Below are 25,402 nucleotides of genomic sequence, written 5' to 3' on the forward strand. Positions count from 1 at the left end.
CTATATTTTCATTTTTCTAACTTATATATCTAATATTTTGGCTTCAATTTAATTATGAGTATGATACCTTTCCTATGTGATTAGATTTAGTAAAAAAATCAAGTGTTAATGGTAATAAATGTTTTATGTTCATTTTTTCATTTTATGAGAGACGAATCAACCTTTAGTTTGGTAGAGGTTTGAATTATATCTATTTTTTAATGGTAACCTTTGGTTTGGTAGATGTTTGAATTATATCTATTTTTTAATGGTAACCTTTGGTTTGGTAGATGTTTGAATATATATACAAAAGTACAAAAAGCAGACAAGTAGAGGTATCAGAAATACCAAGCCTAACCATTTTCACCCCAAAAGAGTAAAAAATAATAAGAAGAAAAATACAATACAACATAAAACCAAAACATCCTAGAGAAAGAGGGAAGCAAAATTAATGAGAGATAACACTAGATAATTGGGAGTAAATGTTAGGTCTGAGCCTCCAAAAACCACGATTGATAGAAACCAAAAACACCAGAAAACACCAAGAACACTCCAAGAAAGGATCCGGCAAAGACTCTTAAACTACTACTGGCCCAAATAGAGAATAGTGTTGCCAAGTCAATTTGAGAAAACACAAGAGGTAATCACATACATGCCTTGGAACCATTTCCAATCAAGGAAGATGGTTTTATCTTCCACCTCATCCACAAATATAGACTTTTTTTGTAAAGACCACATCTTTCTAGGATTTCCAAATCGCCCAAACTATTGTGTGCCAAATTAGTAAAAAGAAACCACATCTAGTCTTAGAAACCTCTCGCAAGTAAATAACACAATTCAAAAACGAAAAGAAAATCATTAAAAATAATTAAACCCCACCTTATTCATCTAAATATTATATATTAATGGGTTACCTCCAACTCACATGTAATAAACAAATGGGAACTAAACTTGTCCCCCTATACATAGGACACTTCACACCCTTAGGAACCACAATAACCCACCAGTTAAAAGATTAACCCTGGTAGGTGTCATATCTTACAAGAGTTGCCAAGAACACACCACCACTTTAGAATGTGCCTAATTGTCCCAAATAAGTGAAAAAATGGAGCCCATTTTATAAAATGGTATGTAGAAGATAATGCTAAATCAACAAGAGAAAAATAAGTTGAAAACACGTAAACATGTCGTCTTTGGCATGTCTACACCACCATCGACGAGGATCTTGATATGGGAGCACATCTATATAAGGGAAAGAGATTGTTGACCATTTCCTTCTCATACACAAAAAGAGGGTTCCTCTATCTAAGTTCTTAGTGAAACACCTCATCCAGTAAAACCTCAACCTCAGCAATAGACTTATCAACCTGATTGGAGATAGTGTATAAACTAAGAAACCTAACCCTAAGAGGAGTACCTCACCCAAGGGTCGTCCCAAAAAGAGGTTTGTAGGTATATAACCACTCTTCTAAAAAGGCCATCCAAAAAATAACTAGTTTAATCACCTACTTTAGACCTAACAAAGACACGTCTTTCCACCAGATGGAAGACAACCAAGTAAAGAGATCAACCTCCCAAGAAAGAGTAGACACTACCAAATCCATATTTGGAAGCTAGGATAACCGCTCATAGATCTTTCGATCCTGAAACCACCCTTAATCTTCATTTACTTAATAAAGCTAAGTTTACTAAACGGATATATCGAACCCTTAACACACTTATCTCCTTAAGTTTACACACATTAGACTAACTGACTTAATAAATATTAGAATCTTCGTTGACCCATCACCACAAAAATATCCTCTAAATTCTAACTAACTTCTTTTAAACCTAAAGAGAAAATCTAAGGAAGAATAAGAAAAATAATTTGGATAATATTAAGAACCAAATTAAGTGTATCGCTTTTTCTCCGAGATTATCATACATGTGCTTTCAAAAGTGCAGTCGCCTAGAGACATGATTTAAAAGGAGTTCCCAAGTTGTTTCAAGGTGATGATCAGACTCTACTGGTAAACCAAGATGCTTAAAAGAAAAAAAAAAACCTAGATTGCAGTGAATAAAGTCTCTTTCCAAACCCATGAACTCATAATCCATATTTACTCTAACAAGACCACTCTTAGCAATGTTGACTCGAAGACACGATGAAAGCTCGAATCCCCGAAGAGCAACCTTAATAAACCACATATTATCAACCTCACCCTTGTTCAAAAAGAGTGTCATCTTCATATGGAAGATGATAGATGACATAGTTAGAGGTTCCCACCTTAATACCAGAATAAAGATTAAGATCCACTGCCTTTTTAAATAAACCACCTAAACCCTTAGCCACTAACAAAAATAGAAAAGAAGCTAAAGGGTCGACCTGCTTCAACCCTCTTTGAATACTAATCTCACTAGCAGTACACCCATTAACTAACACATCAAGATTATCAAAACACACACACACACATTCTTATCAAATATCTCCACTTATCATAGAAACCAGACCTCCCAAGCATATAGTTCAGAAAACTCCAACTTACTGAATCATACACTTTCTCAAAATCCACCTTGAAAATAAGTCTGATTTTTTTTAATTCTTTTTATCCACATCCACCAACATATCAATAACAACCACCCCATCAACCAAACGCCTTCCATTGAAAAATGATGATTGATTAAAGGATACCAACTTATCCATCACACTAGTCTGGATGCCAACACTTTGGAGACAAGCTTATAAAGAAAGTCCACTATAGAAATAGATCAGAAATCCCCCAAATGAGTAGGAGACTCGACTTTAGGGATCAAGGTAACAAAGTTTGAAAATGATTAGGAAGAATAGAACTTCATTATCTTTGAAAGGAAAAGTACAAAGTTACTTATAGTAGAATCTAGTGAGTGCATAATTGACCATAGACTAGCACTTTCATAACAAAGTTTAAGGCTAATTTATAGTTATCCTAACAGACTAGTATCAGTTAGTTGCATAGCTATCAACAGTTAGCTACACTTTGTTGATTGGATTTTAAGATTTCTCTTTAATATTACTTGCATTTGAAGTAATTGCTTTATTTTGTAGCGGTATCCCTAAGAAATTTTAATTGTGTTTGAATTGTAGCCTCAAATTGGATTATACCTTCTGGATATGGTAGTCTCTTTCATCAGTATTTTAATATTTTATGTAGTACTCTAACCACATTTAGCCTTCGACATTATTATTTATAGTTTTTTCACTTCTCTCTACTCCATAAGAAGTTAGAGAGGTTATGTGTTTATTATAAATTGAAACTGAATACCCAAATTCAACTTATATTGAAGATATAATCTTTCTAAGTTGTCCTAAAAAAGATTGAAAAATCAATGGTGAATAACGTCAAAGGCTGGACATATGAAATATTAAACATGTTGAGTTTGATTTTACTCCTTTAGTTACAATATTACTGTATGTATGATAAGTAATATTGATTTTATTTTTACTTTTGTAAATAGGGTAATTGCAAGCCTCCATTATACAATGATGCAGGCACCTCCACCAGAACTATCCCTTTCACTTACTCTCAAAATCCAACTCTTGTTCCTCCATCTTTTCCAACTCCAATTCCTTCATACCAATTGACTCCTATGAAATTTTCTTCTGAGATGATTTCAAACAGTGCCCCTGTGACATCTACTGTCTACCCTTTTGGCGCATCTTCTACCCCAGCTAGCCCCAAACACCAAAACATTGATACCCCAATGAAGTTCCAACCTTTTGCACAATCTCCATTCAAGGTGCCAACTACTTCATCTTTCAAAATATTTGGGGTTCAAGTACAACCTAGGATTGAAAAAGAAAATCAGGATGAAAGGTTGATTGATTTGGAACTCACACTTGGAATTGGGAAAGGAAGGGATTAGGTTGCTATGGAAGTTTTACATGATTTAAGTTATGTGAGGATGAGACGACAAGATTGCGTTTGATGGTTTTAGTAATTTGTCCAACTTGTTTTGGGTATGTTTTTTTTATTCATGAATGATTTATTTCTCCGATTGTGGATGGTTTTGTACTTTGCTTCCTTTTTTGGTTTTTTTGTTAAATGATGTTATGTATTATATTCTAGCACAACCTATCGAGTTAAGTACAAGAATTCTTTTATATTATGCAGTGGTTAATTTTACGGTAAGAAAATATTTTAAGGTAAAAGATTTTTGTTAAAAGTGAATTTATAGAAAATATATTTTGAATAACAGAAAATTATATCGTATTAATTCTTTTAATTTGGGAGTATTTTTTTCCTTTTAAAAGTATATCTATGTGGTCTTTTTATTTTCCATATTATATATATACATATAAAATTTAATAAAACATTTAAATACACTATAGAATATTATATTTTTAACAATAGTATATATTATAAAATACTATATAAAAATATATTGTCTTTTAACCTTTAAAATCATTTCATTTCTCCAACAAATTTAGAAAGAAAAAAATATAATTTTTTTATCAATTGTTGTTCTTTTTCGGCACATCCATAATATCTTTCACAAAGTATCTTTCTTCTAAAATAAATTATGAATGTTATAAATCTTGATTCTCTTGTATTCTATGGTCTTTATCCCTCTCACCTTCAAAACAACATCTCCAGTCAAATCTTTTCTAAAAAAAAAAAACATAAAAGTCAAAATCATTTACAAATGTTCTTCATACTCCCAAAAAGCACACGACGAAAGACCCAGAGGTGAAAGAAGGAGGTGTGATAAGAAACACGTGTTCCTCAATTCTCCCCTAAAACAAAAATTCTACCCATAAAGTATTACTAACCATCAAGATCAATCAGACGGGTGACTGCAATCTACGCTACACTAATCACTTTTAATTTAAACTACTTCCACGATGTAAAGAGAGAAAACACGTTATGTTTAGATATTCAAATTATTTTTCACTCTCTCGTCACTCATCTCCACCATACTTAAAGCTTATTCCACCACTCCAAAGTCCTCTTTTACCACTCACCAAACAACTTTGATTTCTCCACAAAACACTTTTCAACAATCATCATTATCAATCTCTTTTCCCAACCTCTTTTTCCATCATAAGTCTATGAAAATCACAAAATTTCACCAATTCTTTTTCTTTTTCAGTAAATCCTTATTATCTTTCACCAACCCTGATCCTCCTTATAAACCAAACCTAGAAGACTCTAAATCTTCATCCTCTTATTTTTCAATCTCCATCCCCTCACTTTCAAAATAACATCTCAAATCACATATTTTCTCCAACAAATATAGAAAAACCAAAATCACATCAATATTTTCTTCATATTTTTTAACATCCAATTCTTTTTCTTTTTCAGTAAATCCTTTAAGTGATGGCATGTATTAAGCCCAACTGATGAGACTGTAAGTTTCACAAGCGATGTGTAAGACCTCCTGGGCGGGATTTCTATTAAGCCCTCAGACAAGCTTTAAGTTAAGTCCCTCATGTCGCTTCGTGAAAAAATATAGAATCGCCATCAAAATTTATTTATTCCAAAGGAAATGAAAAATATCGATAAAATTCCTAAAAGTGAAAAGATATGATCTCGCAACCAAATTCAGATTCGAGAATCGATTATATAAGGGGAATGTATTAGCACCCGGGAACCGTTTTGATTATTTTGCGTGTAAGGGTGTTGTTATCTAAAGATTAATTGCTAATGGTTATTGATGGATTTAATTAAGGGGAAAAACAAGTTTTTAATTAGTGTCCTCTCCTCGGTTTTGAAACCTAGTGCCTACGTAGCTCCATAGTGCAATAAAGAAATTAGTGTCTCATAGTTTGTGGGTAGAAAATATTTTTTTGTTGATTGTTTTTATTGAACGATGTTAACGTCTGTGTTCTAGCAGTTAAACGTTTGCTTGTATGCTCGCACGTGAGGAGTCTTAAGTGTAGTTTGTATTGTGGTAAAATGGAAATAACATGTCCTTTTTGAAAAGGTTTTTGATTTAAAGCCCTAAGGAAAAAATAAAGTTTGATGGGTTGAAGGTTAGTTATTAAGAAACATATAGAAGATGGTCCCCTAATACAGCGGATATCTAGATATACGGGGAATCGGGAAGAATACACCACAAATTCCTTTTTCATCCTTTAATTACAAAAACTTGTCTTGATTTGAATCGCACTATAGTCTATGAACGAAGGTGAATACTTTGGACAAATGGGTCATACGTCCTGTATCCAAAGATATTCAAAATTAGGATAGGAATACACCATCTCATTCTTCTTCATTTGCTTAAGACTCGTGGCGTACGAATCACATTGTATTTTTTAGTATATTTGAATTTACTTGCAAAAAAAGTAGTTTTAATGAACAAAAGAAAAAAAAAGAGAAGAAAAATGGTGAAAAATGGGAAATTGATCCTAATGTTATCATGCAAATTGTTGTACCTGTTTTTTTTATAAATTTTTTATAAGAAAAAAGTCCTAAGAGAGCATGCTCGTTTTTTGTTTATGACCTAAAATACTATTTTAATTTAATCAACCAAATAGTGGTATTTTACTAATTAAACCAAAAGATGCCTAAGGGAACCTATGAAAATTATAGGTCAATTTATTATGGATTTTCTAACAAGAAAAATGAAGCAAAAATAATTAAGCAAAAGCATCAATAATCCATAAAATCAATATGAAAGTGTGACAAAAACAAACTAAAAATTTTAATTTCTACACACACTAAGTCAACAAAATATTCTAAACAAAACTTAAGTCCAAAGGTTATTTTTAATCCTAAAATTAATCTAGATGAGTGTACTAAAATGTTATTAGAATGAGATCTTAAATAAATATAACTTGGGAAAATTAGTCTGAATTCGAAGAAAATTATCCTAACCTTAACCTTGAGGACAAGGTTAACTTCAACGGAGGAAGTAATGTAATATTTGAAATTAATCATGAGGATACAAATAACAAAATAAAAAATTTGAATGCAAATAACCACTAAGGATAAATGGCAAATGATGCGAGTTTAGAGCAATTGGGGAGAGGGGCAAGAAAGAGAATGTCAAACAGAAAATATGCCTTAGATTAGCATAAAAAGAGTAGGAATCATCATGGATAAGGGTGGAAAAATATCTGGTGAGTTTTATTCCTTCTCTCTATGTTGGGGTTGAGTAGTACTCACCATTTTCCTATTTCATAGTACTAGAACTCCTCACAATGGCTAGCGGTTGTACTTTTTAATTTTTCAGTAGCATTACTAAATTGTAACTCCATTTATTTCATTGTGTGGAGTTACTGAATTATATTTCCTTGGGTGTTATCTTTCTGACCTTAACACGAGCTATTGGAGGCAGCTTTCCAGAATCCAAGATGGTAAGTCCATCCCGGCTATTTAACCCGTTTCGGGCTAAATATCACAATTTTGGAATGTACAATTACATTGAATTTACACATATTGCAAAACTTTCTTTTAAAGAATCATATTACCATTACAATATTATTTTGGCTTGTTGTGTTGAACTTGTTGGAAATTCAGGAGATTCCTTTGTTTGGTTCAATTTTGGATAATTTTAAATTCTTTGATTCTTCTTCAATTTGTGAGATCAAGAATAGATATTAGAGATTGCAGTTATTTGAATTTTGTAGCGCGGTAAGAATGCAATCTTATTCAAAGGAAAGCTCTTGAATATTAACAAGATTTTATTTTGGTTTAAATCCCTCTCGTTGTATTTATGAGATTGGTTTGTGCTAAACAATCTTTTGTATCTTTTTCTTCTTTCTCTTTTGTATTTGGGAAAACTTTACCCCATACTTCCATATCTATTCCTCTATCCTTGCATTAAAAATTATTGGGTTAAACATACAATACTCCCTGTAATAAAGGCAAATTCGTTTTACCCCCTGTAAAAAAAATTGGATCACCCCCTTGAAACGTTAAAATCTATGTCTCTTGCTCCCTAAGTGCACAAGTTACTCTTATAATATAGGGTTAATACCTATTTTCACCCCTGCCATATGGGGTTGGTTTGAAAAATCCCCCTGCCAAAAAAAAATTGCAAGAATTCCCCTAACATTTGAAGATTCTCTCGTTTTAAACCTTGAAAAAAATTTGTTTTTAAAACCAACCTTGCCACTTGAAGGACTCTATCATTTTGAACCATGTAAATTATTATTTTTTAGTAAAATCAACCTTATCCGTCATATTCCAGAGGGTTTAAAATGACATAATCTACAAGATTATAGGGTTTAAAATGAATGAATCTTCAAATGGCAAGGTTGGTTTTAAAAACAAAAATTTTACAAGGTTTAAAACGAGAAAATCTTCAAATGTTAGGGGAATTCTTGCAACTTTTTTTTTGGCAGGGGATTTTTCAAACCAACCCCATATGGCAGGGGTGAAAATAGGTATTAACCCTATAATATATATTAAATTATTACTATTTTACCCCCTTGTCATATAGGTCATTTCTGGTTTACCCCCTTGTAATTTTTTTTTTGAAAAACAACCTCGCCATTTTTAAATACTAACAATTTGGCCCCTGAAGTAAAAAACCGCAGGTTTTCTGCGGATTTAGACTTTAGGGACTAAATTGTTAGTATTTTGAAACGACAAGGTTGTTTTTTAAAAAAAATTACTAGGGTAAACCAGAAATGACCTATATATAAAAGGGGGTAAAATGGTAATAATCCTTTTTTTATTTACCCCCAGATTCAATATTTAATTTGTACGCTTAGAGGGGAATCCAAAAAAATATATATTGTGGTGGTAAAGTCAAAATTGTCTACATTACATGAGGTAAAGTTGTATTAACTCAAAATAATTTGACCAAAATACCCTCATATAAATAATTTATTTGTCTCATTTTATTATTTTTCCATCATTTATGTTTTGGAATTCGATACAGAAAAATATTGTCATACCGAAACACTTTATGAAAGTGTTCTGTTTGAATAACATTCATTTTTCAAAAAATGAAAACAAAATTATCATATCGAAACCATTTTTAAAATGTTCTAATTAGGTGTATTATTAAGACCGGACATCATTAAAAAGTGTTCTGGATAGTGTTTTTTTTTCCAAAAGTGAGTTTCCACAACAGTTTAAAAGCGTGACTTAAATTAAATAGACGACGCTTTTAAAACGTTCTTATAGTTGAAATATCACTCCGCATGTTAAGCACACATCTAAACAATTTCGTTATTTTAGGCCTCAATTTTGAGATATTATTTTTAGAAGGGTTAAATACTAATCACCCCCCTACCAAATTAGCGAGATTCGGTTTTCCCCCTTATTAAATTTTTTTTAGCCTTTGCCCCTTAACAAATAAAGATTCTCCAGAGGGAAACCTTATTGAGGGAGATTCCATCAGACATGCCTACGTGTAATGGATCTTCTTGCTTATGTGGCTGGTTGTGACACGGTGGCAAGGTCTCCTCATATAATTTGGGATTTAGGGTTCACGATGGTATTCATTCTGATTTTCTTCCATTGTTGCTCCTTCAATTTCTTCGGTTTCAACGTGAGTGGGTTTATTCCCAAATTTTAGGGTTACGCAATCTCTTCTTCGTGATTCCAGTTGCTTCATCCTCTCTTCGTTCATACTCTCACCTGTGGAAATGGAATCCAGTAAAAGTATCGGTAGCTGCAATTCCTACATCTCCAACGTGAATATGAAGATCCCCACATGTGGATGCAGTCGTCCCATGAAGATGTGGGTAGCCAAGACGTCGAAGAATCGCGGACGGAAATTCTGGAAGTGCAAGAATGCAGGAGTAAGGTTTTAGTTATTTCATTTTTTTGTTAAATGGGTTTACTGAAAATTGAATAAGATTGCTGTTTTGTAATTGTTGCAGATGGAGAATAGTTGTGATTTTTTTATTTGGGATGACGAAATCAGCAGTTCGGAACATTTATGCAAGGACTGTGAATTGGCAAATATGAAGGTTAAGTTGATGGAAGGAATTCTGGAAAAAACCAAATTGAAGCAGGCTGTTTTGAAGAGAAGCATTTCCCATCTGAAAGTGGCATTGTTCATGTCTTGGTTTTTGTTTGGTGTAATGTACACATGTATGTAATGAAATGAATTCATATTTGAGACAAAAGATGTAACCTACAGTTATATGCAATGTAATGTGTTTTGGTTGTTCAATTAATGTGATTTAGTATGATTCATTAAATTCTTATAATTTGTTGAAAAGTTTGGTTGATAATGTAGCATAAAATTACTTAACAGACAAAATGGATAACAAATGGACAACCATTGTACCATTGTACCAACATTGTACCAAAATACATCATCATTGTACCATAAAAAAATGACATAAACAAAATATTAAAGTTCACTAGCATTATACATAACTAGGACTTATACATAATCATGACTTAATACTTCTTCTTCAATTTCTTCTTCCCACGCCTTGACTCATCATTGTTCTCTTCATCAGTCACTGATAATGGTTGGTCAGAGCTAGCACCTGGGCCAGTTAATGGTTTTTTAAACCAGAACAACTTCTGTCTTTCACTTGTCCTCCTCTTGATTGGCTTGGTAGGTGACATCTTTTTCTTACCTATCCTTTGTGAGGTTCCATCCACAGCAGAGCATTGGGTAGAGTTAAAGTCTGGCAGGCTTGAGATCACATCATCAGTGATGTCTCCAAAAAAATCAGTATGATGTGTCTCAGTTTGAACTCCATCTGTTGCAGCAGTTTGGGCTACATCAGTTGCACCATATTCAGCTTCATGAGTTGCAGCAGTTTGAACTCCATCTGTTGCAGCAGTTTGGGCTACATCAGTTGCACCAGATTCAGCTTCATGAGTTGCAACAGTTTGAGCATCCAACTTAACTTTTTTCTACATGAATGAAGAACAACATTTGTTAATTTCATATACAGGTTGAAAAAACAGTTCGAGTTGTGATAGGGACTAGACATACCTTTCTTTTAAGTGCATTGGGATTCTGAGTTGTGCTTTTGCAAGTTTGAGCATTGTGACCAAATTTGTCACAAATGGTGCACCTATAAGACACACCTGGTAATCTCCTTCTTCTATCACCTTCTTCTCCATACTCTCTAATCCTTAATTTCTTAGGCCTGCCAGGACCTCTCTTGTACATGGGGGGCATTATTGGATCAGCTTCTACTTCAGGCCACATTTCTTCACCATTTATTGGACTTATAGCAAAACTATAACATATGGCATACTTGTCCCTATGATAACAACTGTCTACAAAATCTTCTGGATTCTGTTGTCTGAAAGATAGAGCAGCAATAACATGTGTACAAGGGATGCCAACTAGCTCCCAGAAATTACAACTACAACTTCTCTTAGCAATGTCAACTACAAACTTCTGACCATTATATGAATGATTCACCTCAAAGGTCTCTTCCATTGCCCAAGTGGGCAACCAGTGCCCACTTAGCATGACTTCTTTATCAAGCCTCTTCCTAGGTATTGGCATTACTTTATGAGGCCATTTTTTTAGTTTGGCTGATGAGCAGAACATCTATTCATCAAGTACAGCCTAATCCACTCACACATGGTCAAAATAGGTTTGTCTCTTACACTTAAAATGGTAGCATTAAATGATTCAGATATGTTATTCATTAGTACATCACATTTAGGGTAAAAGGAAAAAGCATGCTTACACCATGATTTTGGAGGAACACCCATTAACCATGTCCAGGCATCAAGATCTATCAACTTTAATTCATTCATCTTTTGGAACCAGCCTTGGTAGTAAGTGGCTTTTGCAGCCTCCATCATTAGATCTCTAATGAGTGCACCCCCTCCAAATTTTTTCTTGAAATTGGCACATAGATGCCTTAAACAAACCCTGTGCTCAATTCTTTCAAACATCTCTTCAAAGACTGCAACAAGACCCTGCAAGTTGAATTACATTAGTAACACACAACAATAACTATAGAGGTTGACAAAAGTCTCATGAAAACATACCTTTTGTTGGTCTGATATGAACACATATCTGTTGCTCTGGCCCACATCATTCATCAACAGCTCCAAGAACCACTTCTAGCTTTCTTTTGTTTCTGTCTCCACAACCCCAAAAGCAAGTGGAAAATACTGATCATTAGGGTCCCTCCCTACAACAATTAGCAACTGACCACCATACTTTGTTTTAAGATGGCAGCCATCCACTCCCACAAAGGGCCTACATCCATTAATGAAACCCTTTTTACATCCCTCAAAGCAGAAATAGAAGCAACCAAATCTTGGTGGGATTGTTAGATTAGGCCTTTCAACAGTTATAGCCAAAGTGTTTCCAGGGCTGGCCCTTAATAACTCTGCAGCATACCTCTTCAATATTGCATATTGCCTATCTGCATCTCCCTCCAACATCTTCTTGGCTATGAGTTTTGCTTTCCAAGCCCTACAAACAGTTATACCTACAGAGTAATTTTGCCTCAGATCTTGTATAATATCAGTGATTCTGACATCCTGTGAGGTCTGCATCTTCTTCAAAACAATCTTAGCCACCCACCTTGAATTTGCAGATTTATTGTCTAAAACCCTAGCACAAGTGCGTTTGTCTACAATGGTTTTTATAGCAAATGTCCTCTTGTGGCCCACTTTGGAGCATAGCATTAAAAACCCACAATTGGCCCTGCACACCACCCTAACCCTGTGTCTTTCATTTTTGGTAAAAGTAATTTGTCTCCCATTTAATACAGACCATTCACGTATGGCATACCTAAATTCATCTAGGGAGTTGAATTCCATACCCCACTGATAAAAGTAATTTCTCTTTACTAACACTAACATATTCAGCAACCTTTGGGATCTCTTTCTGTGGTAAACTTATATCTACCCCCTCAAAACCATCAACAAGCGCAGTGGCCCTCTCATCTTCACTATCACCTAACCCCTCAACCTCATCTTCATCACTTCCTTCCATCTCACCAACCTCATTAACACACCTAGGAAGTCTTACTGTTGCTCCCATATCTACAACATCATGCTCTATAAAAATTTCCCCGTCTATTCGATTCGCACAGTTATATGCAGCAAAGTCATAACAATCGTCATCCTTTCTAATATGAAAATAATCTTCACATATTTCACGAATTAGAGTCCATATTCTATACGTCCCTTCACGGTAACCCCAACCCATCACCAACCTATGTATACTATCCAAGGTAAACTCTTCTAAACGGAGTTCCGAAACTAACGACGACATACCACCTCTATAAATTGTACGACCGTCGTTCAGAAACATAAACTCCCCACCATATTGGAGTACAGCACTGAACTTATCGTTAAACTGAAATCAGAATAATCATACATTACAAAAACCCAGCATTTACCCTAATCTTAACTGAAAAAACGAAAGACTAGCCACACATACCTCCTCATCACGAACGGAGGTTCCTCCTTCTTCGTTCTTGTTTGCATGCCTGACTTGCTTCTCCGTCTTGGACTTTACCGCCTCCTGCTCCTTTTTCTTCCTTTGCTTGGACTGTGACGGCGGTTTGTTGGCCTTTGACGGTGGCGGAACATTATTCTTACACGCACGCTTCTTCTTCCCCATTTCAAGTTTCTAACAATGTTAAACCCTAAAATATCAAGGGGGATTATGTATATAAGGATGAAGAAATATGAGGAGACCTTGCCACCGTGTCACAACCAGCCACATAAGCAAGAAGATCCATTACACGTAGGCATGTCTGAGGGAATCTCCCTCAATAAGGCATGTCTGGGGGATTATGTATATTAAAATTTTTTTTAATAAGGGGGAAAACCAAATCTTGCTAATTTGACAGGGGGTGAACAGTATTTAACCCTTTTTAGAATAACCACTATTTTCAAAAAATTGCATAAATAACCAATATTTCAAAAAAAAAAATATAAATGACAATTTTTTCACTCATTTTACACATTGTTGTCATCTTAGGTGACGAATACCATAAAAAAGAGACCAAGTCGCCACCCCATGTGGCGACAACACTTAAATTTTTGTAAATTGTGGTGGTTTAAAGCCGCAACAAATTTAAATTTTTAAAGAGTAATAAATTGCGACTGTTTTGAACCGTCACCATTTACAAAATTAAAAAAAATAATTTTGCGGCGGTTTTGAACCGCCCCAATTTTAAAAAAAGAAGTAAATTTATGTGTTGTCGCCACGGCGACTTGGTCTCTTTTTTAGGTATATTCAACACCTAGGATGACAACAATGTATAAAATAAATAAAAAAAATGATCATTTTATATAATTTTTTTAAAACATTATTTATTTACGTCATTTTTTTGAAAATAGTGCTTATCCTAAAAAAAAAATCCAATTTTGAATTGTTGCTTAAATTTATTAAATTTTTTTTTAGCAAAAACATTTTTTTTAAGGATATCCTGCATCTTTTTAAAGGAAAAAAGGAAATGCACTGACAGTGTAAAATATTTTTACACTGTCAACCAATGAGAGACATGCATCAGAATAAAGTCTATTTTTAATTTTAAAAAACTGTAATTACATGGCAAATTAAAGCATTTTGATTGGTTGTATGTGTAAAACTGATTTACACTGACAGTGCATTATCTTTAAACTCTATTTTTAATACCTTTAACCTTAAAAAATGTTTCAATATGACAACTTTGCTTAATTTTTGAAGTACAAATAATATTCAACTGAGATACTTCAAAAAATATTCTGATATAATAATATTTTTCTTTATCAGAATAAATAATAGAAAGGTGAAAAAATGAAAATAACAGAAATAATAAACTTTTTATTTTAGTAAAAAAAATTTCAATGCAGTGGTAGAGAGATAAATATGGGGTATTGTTAAAATTTTCTGTATTTGGTTGAGTACCTTAGTACTCATTTTAATATATATTTCTTTTTCTTACAAAAAAACATTACAATATTTTAGCATTTAAAAATAAGAATAAAAAATAGTAACACAGAAAAAGAAATTAATTGGAAATGAAGATTGGTTCAACTGACATGGAATTGACTCATATTATGCATTTTCTCTGTTTCTATCGTTCCTTCGTTTCTCCATTTCGAAGCAGCTATGGAATCCGACCCTGCTGCTCCGTCACCGAACCCCAAACCGAACCTACCACCACCAACTAACGCCGTTATTTCCTCCAAACCAAAACAACGAGACTTACTAACCCATCTGGAAGCATACCTCGCCAAACGTGACGGCGTCGACAAGCTTCTCAAGATTTGCCGTTACGTCACGAAGCTGATCGTCGCTTCGTCAATCCTTCCTTTGGACCCGAACCTCTCCCACCGTCTCAAAAGCTTCGAATCTAGCGTCGGCGTGAGCCGAAAAGCGTTCCGATTAGGCAAATTCGTTCAAGACCTCAACGCGCTGCGTAACGCGCGCGTGGATTCCACGAGGGAGTTGATCGTGTCCGTGATCGCTTACGGTAGCGAGGGATTGTACTTTTTCGTTGAGCAATTCGTTTGGTTGGCGAAAACCGGGTTGATCGATCCGAAGCGGTCGAAAATTTTGACGAAGATAAGCGCTTATGCGGAATTTGTTGGTTATTTCGGGAGTGTGGCGATGAAAGTTAGGGATTTGGGGGTTATTATCGAGGAAGAAGGTTGTTTGAAATCGAGCATTGAGATTGAGGGTTTGAGAGGGGATGATTTTGGAGAGAAGGAATTGAAGTTAGGTAAATTGAGAGAGAAGAAATTGATGAAGAGGTTTTCAATTGTTCAGGATTTGGCTGATGGGTTAATGGCTTTGGATGATATTTTGGATGGGAAGGCGCCGTTTTCGAAGCCGATTGTGTTGTCTTCTGCAGGGCTTTTGTCAGCACTTATTAGTACTCACAAGAATTGGGTTTCTTGCTGACTTTCTGGTTTGTTCTATCTTGTTACTTAGTTTTAGACTCAATTTTTTTTAATAAAATGTGGTATATTTATCTCAGTTAACAATAATCCATAAATAAAATGGTTACATCTTGTTACAGCTTACAATGGTTTTTTTGCAGAATTTTGGTTTAATATATAGTGGTTGATTGAGATGATTTTGCAACTTGCTGGATTTTCTTTGTTATATGTAGTTTATACCGAAGATAGATTATAGTACTCAAAATTTTATTGATATTGATGCAACCCTTGATATCGTAGAGTGTTATGGTCTAATGGTGTTAGTGAAGTCTCAATCGTGGCTGCAGAGTCATCTTAATAAAAAACCTTGATGTCGTGGATGCAGACATTTTCAATTTAAAGTTTGATTATAGGATCAATATAATAGTCATGATTTTTTTTTATATTGCCGTGATCTTTGATATTGGGGAGTGTTGCAGTTTAATTTGGCTAGTGCAGCTCCAATTGTGATTGCATGCATTTTCTAGTTAAACCCTGACAGTAGAATCAATATTGTGTTGTATTTGATTATATGGTCAATTTTTGCATATCTGTCGAGAGATGTAAAATTTTTAATGAAATGGTTAGACGAATTGCTGGTACACACTATTGAAAGATGAATGCTTTCATACAAAGTGTTATATAACAACACCATACTGAAATTGGAAGAGAAAAGGAAAGAAATTGATTTGAAAGCTTGGGAAACTTGATTTGATGAGTGTGTTCAAAATAGTGTTTTACTAGCTTTTTCAGGGTAATAATGCAATGTCACTTGTCATAAATCTTTCAAAAAGTTAACACACTTAGAAGAGCATTTTTCTTGTGAAACAGTTCTGTAACTTCTACTTGATGTTTCTGTGATGTGGGAGCTGAAGGATAGTTATTTCATTATCTATGCCACATTATTGTTTGCTAACTATGAACTTCTCTTTACATAGTGTGAAGATTGCCTGGAATAGAGTATAGATTCTTTCGTAACAAGTGTTATATAACATCACAATACTGTAGTTGGAAGAGAAAAGGAAAAGAATTGATTTGAAGGCTTGTGAAACTTGATTTGAAGCCTGTGTTCAAAAGAGTGTTTTGCAGCTATCTTCTGTAACCTTAATAAAATTTTCAGATTTAGAAGAGCATTTCTCTTGAATAGTTCTGTAACTTTTACTTGGTGTTTCAGTCATGTGGGAGTAAGGACAGTTATTTCATTATCTTAGTCACATTGTTGTTTGCTAACTATCAACTTCTTTACATGGTGTTATGATAGCTACCGACTGATTTTCATACTTTAATCTTAAACTTCGTTTGGGGGTGTTTCATTTTTTCCCTCAATCACATTGGAGAATTGGGAGTATGGTAATTGTGGAAGTCTTTTGTTGTTCAATTTGTGGATTCTGATTTGCCAAGGAAAAATGAAATAAGAAAAATGCCTGTAGTTTTTCAAATGCAATTTTAGCCATAGCTTTTGTATTTTAGTTACTTTACATAGGTTTTTAGTGTCATTATAGAGGCTGTAATATTGCTTAAGACAATAGAAAGAGTATCATATTTTGTTCCTGTCAAGTTTCAGTATATTCTGTACTTTTTTGGGCCTGTTTATCTGGATTCTTATGTAAGTATAACACTGTTTACAGTAGTTGGATACCACTCTCTACTTCATTAGGACGAATATGCAATAATTACAATTTACAACATTACTTCATAGATATTTCTTTCCACAGATTAACTGCATCTGATTCTCAGGAATATTGTGATTCTAACTTGCTTTTGTACTAGCCAAAATCTTTAGAACAGTATTTGATTGTTTGAGCTTATAAAATGATATTAACTCTCCTGGTTAGATTGCATCATATTTGGATTAGCTCAATTGAGGCTATTTATCTAGAGGTCAAGGGTTTAATATGTTCTCTATTCTATATGGTGTAAAAAGTTGGAGGCTTTGTGGAGAGTCAGCTTGTTTGTAGTGGTGATAGAGTAATGGGTTTGGTAGTTTGTTATCCTTTCACTATAGCAACAGCATTTGGTTTTGTTATATGAGACTCATGGTGCTTTCACTAAGATGGAAAATGTGAATTTTTAATGTTTTCTTTAAAATAAAAAAATGTTTTTTTATAGATGCTGTGGACAATATTACCTTCACCATTTCTAAAGGGTATTACATTATTGGTTTTGTACAGTTGTTTATGATTTTCCTATTTATATTGTTGGCACATCTGTCTGAGATCATCTAAAGAATATTTGCAAGAGTATTAATGCTCCTTGCCTCATACTTGTTGATTTTAATGAGAAAGTATTCATGAAGTCATTGGGTTTCCCTTAACTTTTCTAGTGTGAATCTTGTTGAAAATGAACCATTGTAACATGATGGATATGGATACATCACACTGGGTAAAGAGAAGTTCATAGTTAGCAAACAATAATGTGGCTAAGATTAAGGATGTTCATAGTTAGCAAACAATAATATGGCTAAGATTAAGCATGCAAAAATGATATGGATCGGAGGAATATGAATTAGATTGCTAATGGATAAATCAAAAGAATTCTAGTAAAATATCTTTAAAAAAAATTCAATCTAATTCATTCATTAAAGATAAAATTCATCTAATCCATTAACACAATTTTTATGGGTGGATATCCATCATGAATTCACCCATTTTTATAATAATTTTTTTTACAATATTTATTTTAATTTGAAAAAATTCCAAAAACTCTTTTTTTTTTTTTAAATTTCTAAAATATATTTTTAACTATACTCTCTATTACCAACCAACTTCAATAAATATTAGTATAAACAATGTAAAATTTGAAAGAGTTAAAAGGTAGTGCACTTCCAATAGAAAATCATAAATACTCCACGTTATTAATTTTTTTTTAAATAAAAAAATAGTTTAATTGGATACATGAGTGGTAATTGGTTGACAGTGTAAAAATATTTTACACCGACACTACATCACTCCTTTTCTCTGTTTGAAAATAGCATGACTTTTAAACCCCCTCGACATGCTAAAAACTAGAATTCACATGAGAGACCCGATGTCACCATTCTCTTTTAGTTGACCAATTGCACCATCCTTGTACACTTCGTAATTCTACTGATATTGATCTTTATGAGCTTTCGACTATGTGGCACCCACCAAGTGTATGTTGGATGAAATGTAATGTTGATGCGAGGTTTAATAGCAAAAAAAAAAAAGAACAAAAAATAAATGGTTGTGTTTTAGAGATATTAGCGGTATGTTTTTCGATGCAAGAATATCATGCGATGTTGATATTTTTTCATCATAAAGGCTAAAGCTTTGGTCTCGAAAGAAGCGATGAAGGTAGTCATCCAGATGCAAATGAATCAGGTTATTTTTTAGAATGACTCGCAAATGGTGGGTGGTGCAAGCAATTCACACTAATTAGAGTGGTAATTCTGAATTTAGCTTAATTATTTTTTATACTATTAAAAATTTACTACTTTTCTATTTCAACTTTTAGTTGAAATTTGTTAAGCGCCAAACAAATTCAAATGCTATATGTCAGTTTCTAAACTACGTGTAGTGTTTTGAATTTAATTTCTCGTTGTATTGAATAACTTTTAGTTAATAATATGATTTGAGTTTGTTTGAGTAAAAAAAATTATTCTAAGAGAGAAAATTCAAGATATATTATAAAAGTTGACATTTTGGCGACATTGACTTCTCATTCTCCTATATAATGTTAATGTACACCACCATTAAAAATTGACATTCACCTTAAAAATTGACATTCTCCTATAATAACAACTAGTACTTCTACCCGTGCGGGACAAAATATGGATATATATTTATTTTTATGTAAAAATATAAATGTATGAAAATAACAAAAATATATATTTTTTCATACTACAAAAAAAAAGTACATTCCACTGATACAATAAGAACATGAAACATAAATTGATGAAAAAATTTAAATAGCAATGTTTATAAAAAAAATTACATAAAAAACAAGGTATTCAAAAAATTTACCAAAATGTCTAGGTTTTGCAGGACCCCCTAGAGTATGCGCCAAACCATTTGGCGCATTAGTATAAAATTTTTTGAGTTAGCCAATTCATTTGGCGTAAATGTTGAAAAGTAAAAAAAAAAATAAAAAAAAATTTCACATTTGCGCCAAACCATTTGGCGCATACTCTTAATTTTTATACTAATGCGCCAATTCATTTGGCGCATACTCCAGGGGGTCTTCAAAACCTAGACACTTTGGTAAATTTTTTGAAAAACTTGTTTTTTGGTAATTTTTTTTTTAAACCTTGTTATTTAAATTTTTTTTTCACATAAATTATCCTTCTCTGACTTTTCCTGCAATTGAACAAAAATAGAGTAAATTAATCTTTGAAACTTGAAAGCAAAAAGAATAAATATAAAAGAGAATGTAACACTTTTTACAGCATTGATAATGACATATAACCTAATTCATTATGCATATGTTGAAAGTGAATTAAAATAGCAATTTAAACAAACTTACACAATATGTATGTAATGTGCAGCAAAACCTTTCTAATTTGTAATTGACACTATCCACCTATTTTAAAAAAAAAAAGTAAACGTCACACAAATTAATGAAATCATATATTTATTTATATATTTATATATTGAGATATAAAAGTATTGAAGTAAAAAAAATTTCTAACCATCCGAATATCATTCGATAGCATAATCAACCAATGGACTAAACCTGCGAAGGAAAATTAACTCTATAAAATAATTTTTTAAATAAAAAAAATCAAATTTGATAATAATGTAGCATAGAATAGGTAACGTACGTTATTCATATTTCCAGCTCGTGAAGTAACTCTAGAAACTGCAACATATAACTGACCATGGGTAAAAACATATTGTGGAAGGTAGATCCCAACATGTTTAAGAGATTGACCTTGACTCTTATTTATTGTCATTGTAAAAGAAACAGATATAGGAAACTGTCTGCGCTGAAATTTGAATGGAATTCTCATGTCAGAAGGAGTCAATGACAGCCTCGGAATAAAAACTTTTTGGCCAATATTATTTCTAGAAATGACCTTCGCCCAAGCACAAAATTTCCCAATTGAGTAATAATGAGACGCGTGCCATTACATAATCCTGATGATTGGTCAATAATTCTGAGCAACATAATAGGTACACCAACCTTTAATTTCAATTCATGATTTGGTAGGCCTGAAGCTTTGACAACATTCAATAATTCAGGAGTAAGAATATTATATGGACCATCAAGAGTTTCACTTTGTTCACATGGTGTATCAAAACTCAAATATGTTTTAACTTCACCAGGAATCAAAGATAACATGTAATCATTTATGAGTTCAACAACTTCATTTTTTGGTGTCAAAATAGCCCTATCTTGAAAATATGGCGGGTCTTGAAAATTCTCAAAGAAAGATGGATAAGTATCAGTAACTATAGAAGCAATAGGGTCTCCTGAATTTTTTATGATCATATCATATGGAATTTCAATGTTTAAGCCTCCATCATTATCCTCACCAATTTTTCCTTCTCCAATATTCAACAACCAATCTGAAAATTGCTTCATTTGTGTTACATCGGATCCGGACGATCCAGTTTGAAGCCTCGTGTTCTTGGTTAATTTCATTACTTGACAAAAATACCATAGATAAGATGACTTAATGCTGGCATGCACAATATCTTCTCTTGTTCCCTTTGGTATAACAGGAAGAATTTGTCTAAAATCACCACCCAAAACCACTACTTTACCTCCAAAGGGAATATTTTTACTATTAGGATTAGAGGATTTAAGAATATCTCTAAAAGTTTTGTCAACAACTTGAAAGCAATATTTGTGCATTCCAAGAATGGACTTTCCACAACCTTAGTACACGAACTTTGATCTGCCAATTCAGTTTTGGAGGGACAATGTCGGAAATCATACTAATACACAGTGCCATTCTGCATAAAGTGCAAAAGATAAAATTTAGACAATTAATTGATATAGAGGAAGTCAAAACGTGAAAATATATGTGGGGTAAGAACTCCCAATGAACATTTTCTATACCTAAAGTTTGAAGAACCTTGATGTAACCTTTCTGTTTAGAATTTGGAGAATATAGAAAAAATGTGGAGGTTGGATCTATTTGTACTAAAATCATGATAGGGCAATGTGAATAGGTACAATAAGTGCAAATAATTGGTAGAGTTTTTGGAATTTGCATTGGAAGTTGAAAACTGCAAAATTAAAATTAAAAATGGAGAAGAAACGAAGGGTTAGATTCAAAGAATGGGGGAGAAGGTAAAGTAGGCAAACTTTAGGGTTTTTCGTTCAATGAATCGTTTGAGCAATAAGTGCATATATCTTATGTTTTTACTAAAAATAAAAATTAATTAAAAAAACAATATGGTTAAGATTAAAAAGGGAATACATAACAACTTATTGGATTGTACATTCCAAACAAATGTTACACTTATTAGTAAAAAAAATCACAATCTATTATAATAATTCTTAATTAAATTGTATTTATTGAGTAGAAAAATAAATAAATGATTGATTGATTAGTAAATAAATTATTAAGTTGATATGTCAATAAATAAATAATTTAATAATATATAATTAAATTGTATTTATTGAGAAGAAAAATAAATAAATGATTGATTGATTTGTATTAAATTGATTAATAATATATATTATTGATAAAATTTTGTCAATATTTATTTTATAATATTTAATAATAAACTAAAATAAAATATTAAATAATAAAAATAAATAAATTAAATTGATGAAATAGATTTTTAATTATTATAATTTAATGGGATGAAAAATTTATTTACTAATCAATTAATCAATTTATTAATAATGAATTGATATGTCAATTTTTTAAGGAGGTGATCTGGGTTAAAGAAAATGAGAATAAGTGATTGAGATAAAAAAAGAATATAAAATGAGAGTGTAAGTAGTTGAGATCAAAAAGGGAATATAGAATGGCTTCTTGAGAATGATTCACAATTTATTATAATTTATAACTATAATTAATAATTAATAATGAAATCACATTTATTGGAAAGAGAATAAGTGGTTAACATTAAAAAAAAAAAAAAAGGAATACAGATCAACAAACGTGTTCTTGTTGTTTCCAATAAATGTGGTTTAGATAAAAAAAATATTGCAAATATTAAGTATTATGTTTTAATATATTAAGGATTAACTATTTTTATCTCCATATTGACTTCTCATTCTCCTTAAAGTGTTCTAATAATGACTTGTTAGTTAGTTTATTTTCTTCTTCTTTATTTTTTGATTTTATCTCAATAACGAACTGATAATAGTTAGTTGTTAATATATATGTACACCACCATTCATTAAATTTGGATCTTTAACTCATTTGAACCTTTAACTCTATTGTTTTAAAAGAGTTAAACTATCTCTCTAATCATTTCTTATTTTTGGATTAATGAAAGAGTCGATTATAGTTAGTATTGTATTATGTTAATTGTCATTTTTATCTTTAGTATAAATATATGTTAAATAATAATAAAAGTTATTTCAATATTGGTTTTTTAAGAATTTAAGAAATTAAGAATTGAAAAATGATATTTTGACACTCAAATTTACGTGTCAAAAAGATATTAAATGTTAAGAGTCCCACATCAGACAATATATGGTCTGAACATGTCTTTATAAGTGAGACAATTCTCACGCTACAAGTCGGTTTTGTAGAATTGAGTTAGGTCCAATCACATTTTTTAACATGATATCAAGAGCCTCGTTTAAGACCTGAGCCACCTTCTATGGTTTCTGCTATCGGGCCACTCACCGTTTATTTCCATGCTCCAGTTGTCTAGTCCTAGGCGTGAGGGGGTGTGTTAAGAGTCTCACACCGGAGAATACATAGCCTGAACATGTCCTTATAAGTGGGAGCAATCTTCACCTTACAAGCCAATTTTATAGAGATGAGTTAGGCCAAATTCACATTTCTTAACATCAAACGTAATTTTTAGATGTAATAGTGCATTATTGAAATTCGTGTAAGTGTATGAAATAAAAAAGTAGGAGACTGATATAGACATTGATATCCTTTGTCAAATATGATGTTAAATATTAGGTGCTCCTCTTAAGGATTAGAGAAAAATATTGTAAAATAAAAGGAAGCGATTAATAACTACCCATTGTCATTGTAAAAAAATTTATATTGGTGATTCATTTACAAACAATTAGAGTAAAAGTTAAATTTTTTGTTACATCTGATTTCTATGATTTACGGGTGTTCATTGCTTTGCGCAAATCCAAACTAAACCATAGTGTTTAGGTCAAACATTTGTTTAGTTTGGATAAATACCGAACAAAATCAATGAAATCCAATGTTAATTGACCTGGGCATCGAATTTTTAAAATTCTACCTACGAGTCCGTCTATCCGAACCTACCATATTAATTCATATTATTTTTGAGAATTTCTTTGCCAACCTCCCTACCTTCTAGTCCACCTCTGGTGAAAACCCCATACTACCCCTGACTTCGGAAATGCATTTCCGAAATGCAAGAAAAAGGTGTTTTCGGAGATGCATCTCCGAAAACGCCTTTTTTTTTGAAAAATTGTCTTATTTCGGAAGTTCATTTCCGAAAACAGCATTTCGGAAGTGAACTTCCGAAATACTGCGCGTTCTGCAGATTTATTAAAACACTCCCCCTCCCCCATTCATTTACCCTAACTCAAATCAAAAACAAGCAAAGGCGAAAATTTGTGCAAACACACTTCCAAGGCTGCATCAAGGCTCCAATCACATTGCTATACAACATTCAAAAGCCCACAAATCACTCAATTTGTAAGTTTTAAATTTGTTAGATTCATTATTCAAATGCATGTTATTTAGGGTTTCAGTTGCATAAATGATATATGGACTGGTTGTTAGTAGTATTTAGGTTGTTTAGAAGCTTTTTGAATTGGTTTTATGTTTGATTTTGGGGTCTGCCATGGAAGTTTCAGAAAACCCCATCGCAGGGATGTTTCGGAAGTTCATTTCCGAAAACACCTCCATCCCAGTTTTCGGAAATGAACTTCCGAATTGTATCAGAAGTTCAAATTTTTTAGTTTTTTATTTTGTCTCGCATATTAATCGATTTCAATTGTTTACAGGAACATGTCAGGCAACCAACCAACACGCATCAGACAGGGTAGGGAGACCCAGACTGCGTCAGCTACACAGGGTAGGGAGTGTCCGTTTTAATTTGCAAGTACTTTATTTTTAACGCCTTTGTTTATTGTGCCTGTTTCTTTGAAGTTTGTGTGCATGCGTTCTGCTTCACCTCCTTTGTTCTTTAATGACTTGTCCGTTTCCCAAGCGTTTTTGTCCCCTTTCTTCTTTTATAAAAGGAGGTCTCATTGACCTTTCTTTCTTCATTTTTACGCAGGAATGGGTGGCGCTAAGGGAAAAAAGGAGGTGAAGGAGAAGAAGAAGGTTTCGACCGGCTCTACTTCGTGCTCTCGCGGAGTGAAGGAGGTGAAGGAGAAGAAGAAGGTTTCGACCGGCTCTACTTTTCGTTCCCAGGGGGCCCGGGGCCCGGATGCTCAAGCTCAACTATCTGGCGCGAGAGTCGTGGTTGATGCTGATGGTTCTGAGACTGAGTGGGATGAGGATTGGTATCAGTATCTTCATTCGGAGGAGTTCGCTCGTCGGGCAGAATAAT

At 32.9% G+C, this 25,402-nt stretch overlaps 2 protein-coding genes and 1 pseudogene across 3 annotated transcripts in view; 2 read left to right on the forward strand and 1 right to left on the reverse strand.

Annotated features, from left to right (window-relative positions):
* LOC131598622 (protein BRASSINAZOLE-RESISTANT 1-like) overlaps positions 1–3,858 on the forward strand; it is a 4,860-nt gene extending 1,002 nt beyond the window's left edge. The window contains exon 2 of the mRNA XM_058871204.1: positions 3,451–3,858. Within this exon, the coding sequence (XP_058727187.1) occupies positions 3,451–3,858 (408 nt within the window). The remainder of the gene's footprint in view (positions 1–3,450) is intronic.
* Positions 3,859–14,850: 10,992 nt separating this feature from the next.
* Positions 14,851–18,572, forward strand: LOC131596584 (peroxisomal membrane protein 11A). Of its 2 annotated transcripts, none has more exons than XM_058869284.1 (2): positions 14,851–15,745; positions 16,694–18,572. In XM_058869284.1, the coding sequence occupies exon 1, from the start codon at positions 14,944–14,946 to the stop codon at positions 15,736–15,738; it is 795 nt and encodes a 264-aa protein (XP_058725267.1). In that variant the 5' UTR covers positions 14,851–14,943; the 3' UTR covers positions 15,739–15,745; positions 16,694–18,572. The 2 variants fall into 2 exon arrangements, with proteins under 2 accessions (XP_058725267.1, XP_058725268.1); XM_058869285.1 differs by lacking the exon at positions 16,694–18,572 and adding an exon at positions 15,878–16,679.
* Positions 18,573–20,029: 1,457 nt separating this feature from the next.
* LOC131598623 (uncharacterized) lies at positions 20,030–21,572 on the reverse strand (annotated as a pseudogene).
* Positions 21,573–25,402: the final 3,830 nt, after the last annotated feature.

The sequence above is a fragment of the Vicia villosa genome, linkage group LG4, assembly GCF_029867415.1.
Source record: "Vicia villosa cultivar HV-30 ecotype Madison, WI linkage group LG4, Vvil1.0, whole genome shotgun sequence".
NCBI classification, from domain to species: domain Eukaryota; kingdom Viridiplantae; phylum Streptophyta; class Magnoliopsida; order Fabales; family Fabaceae; genus Vicia; species Vicia villosa.

Excerpts from the sequence above, each read along its gene's own strand:
- LOC131596584 (XM_058869284.1), top strand. The coding sequence starts at position 14,944 with ATGGAATCCGACCCTGCTGCTCCGTCACCGAACCCCAAACCGAACCTA.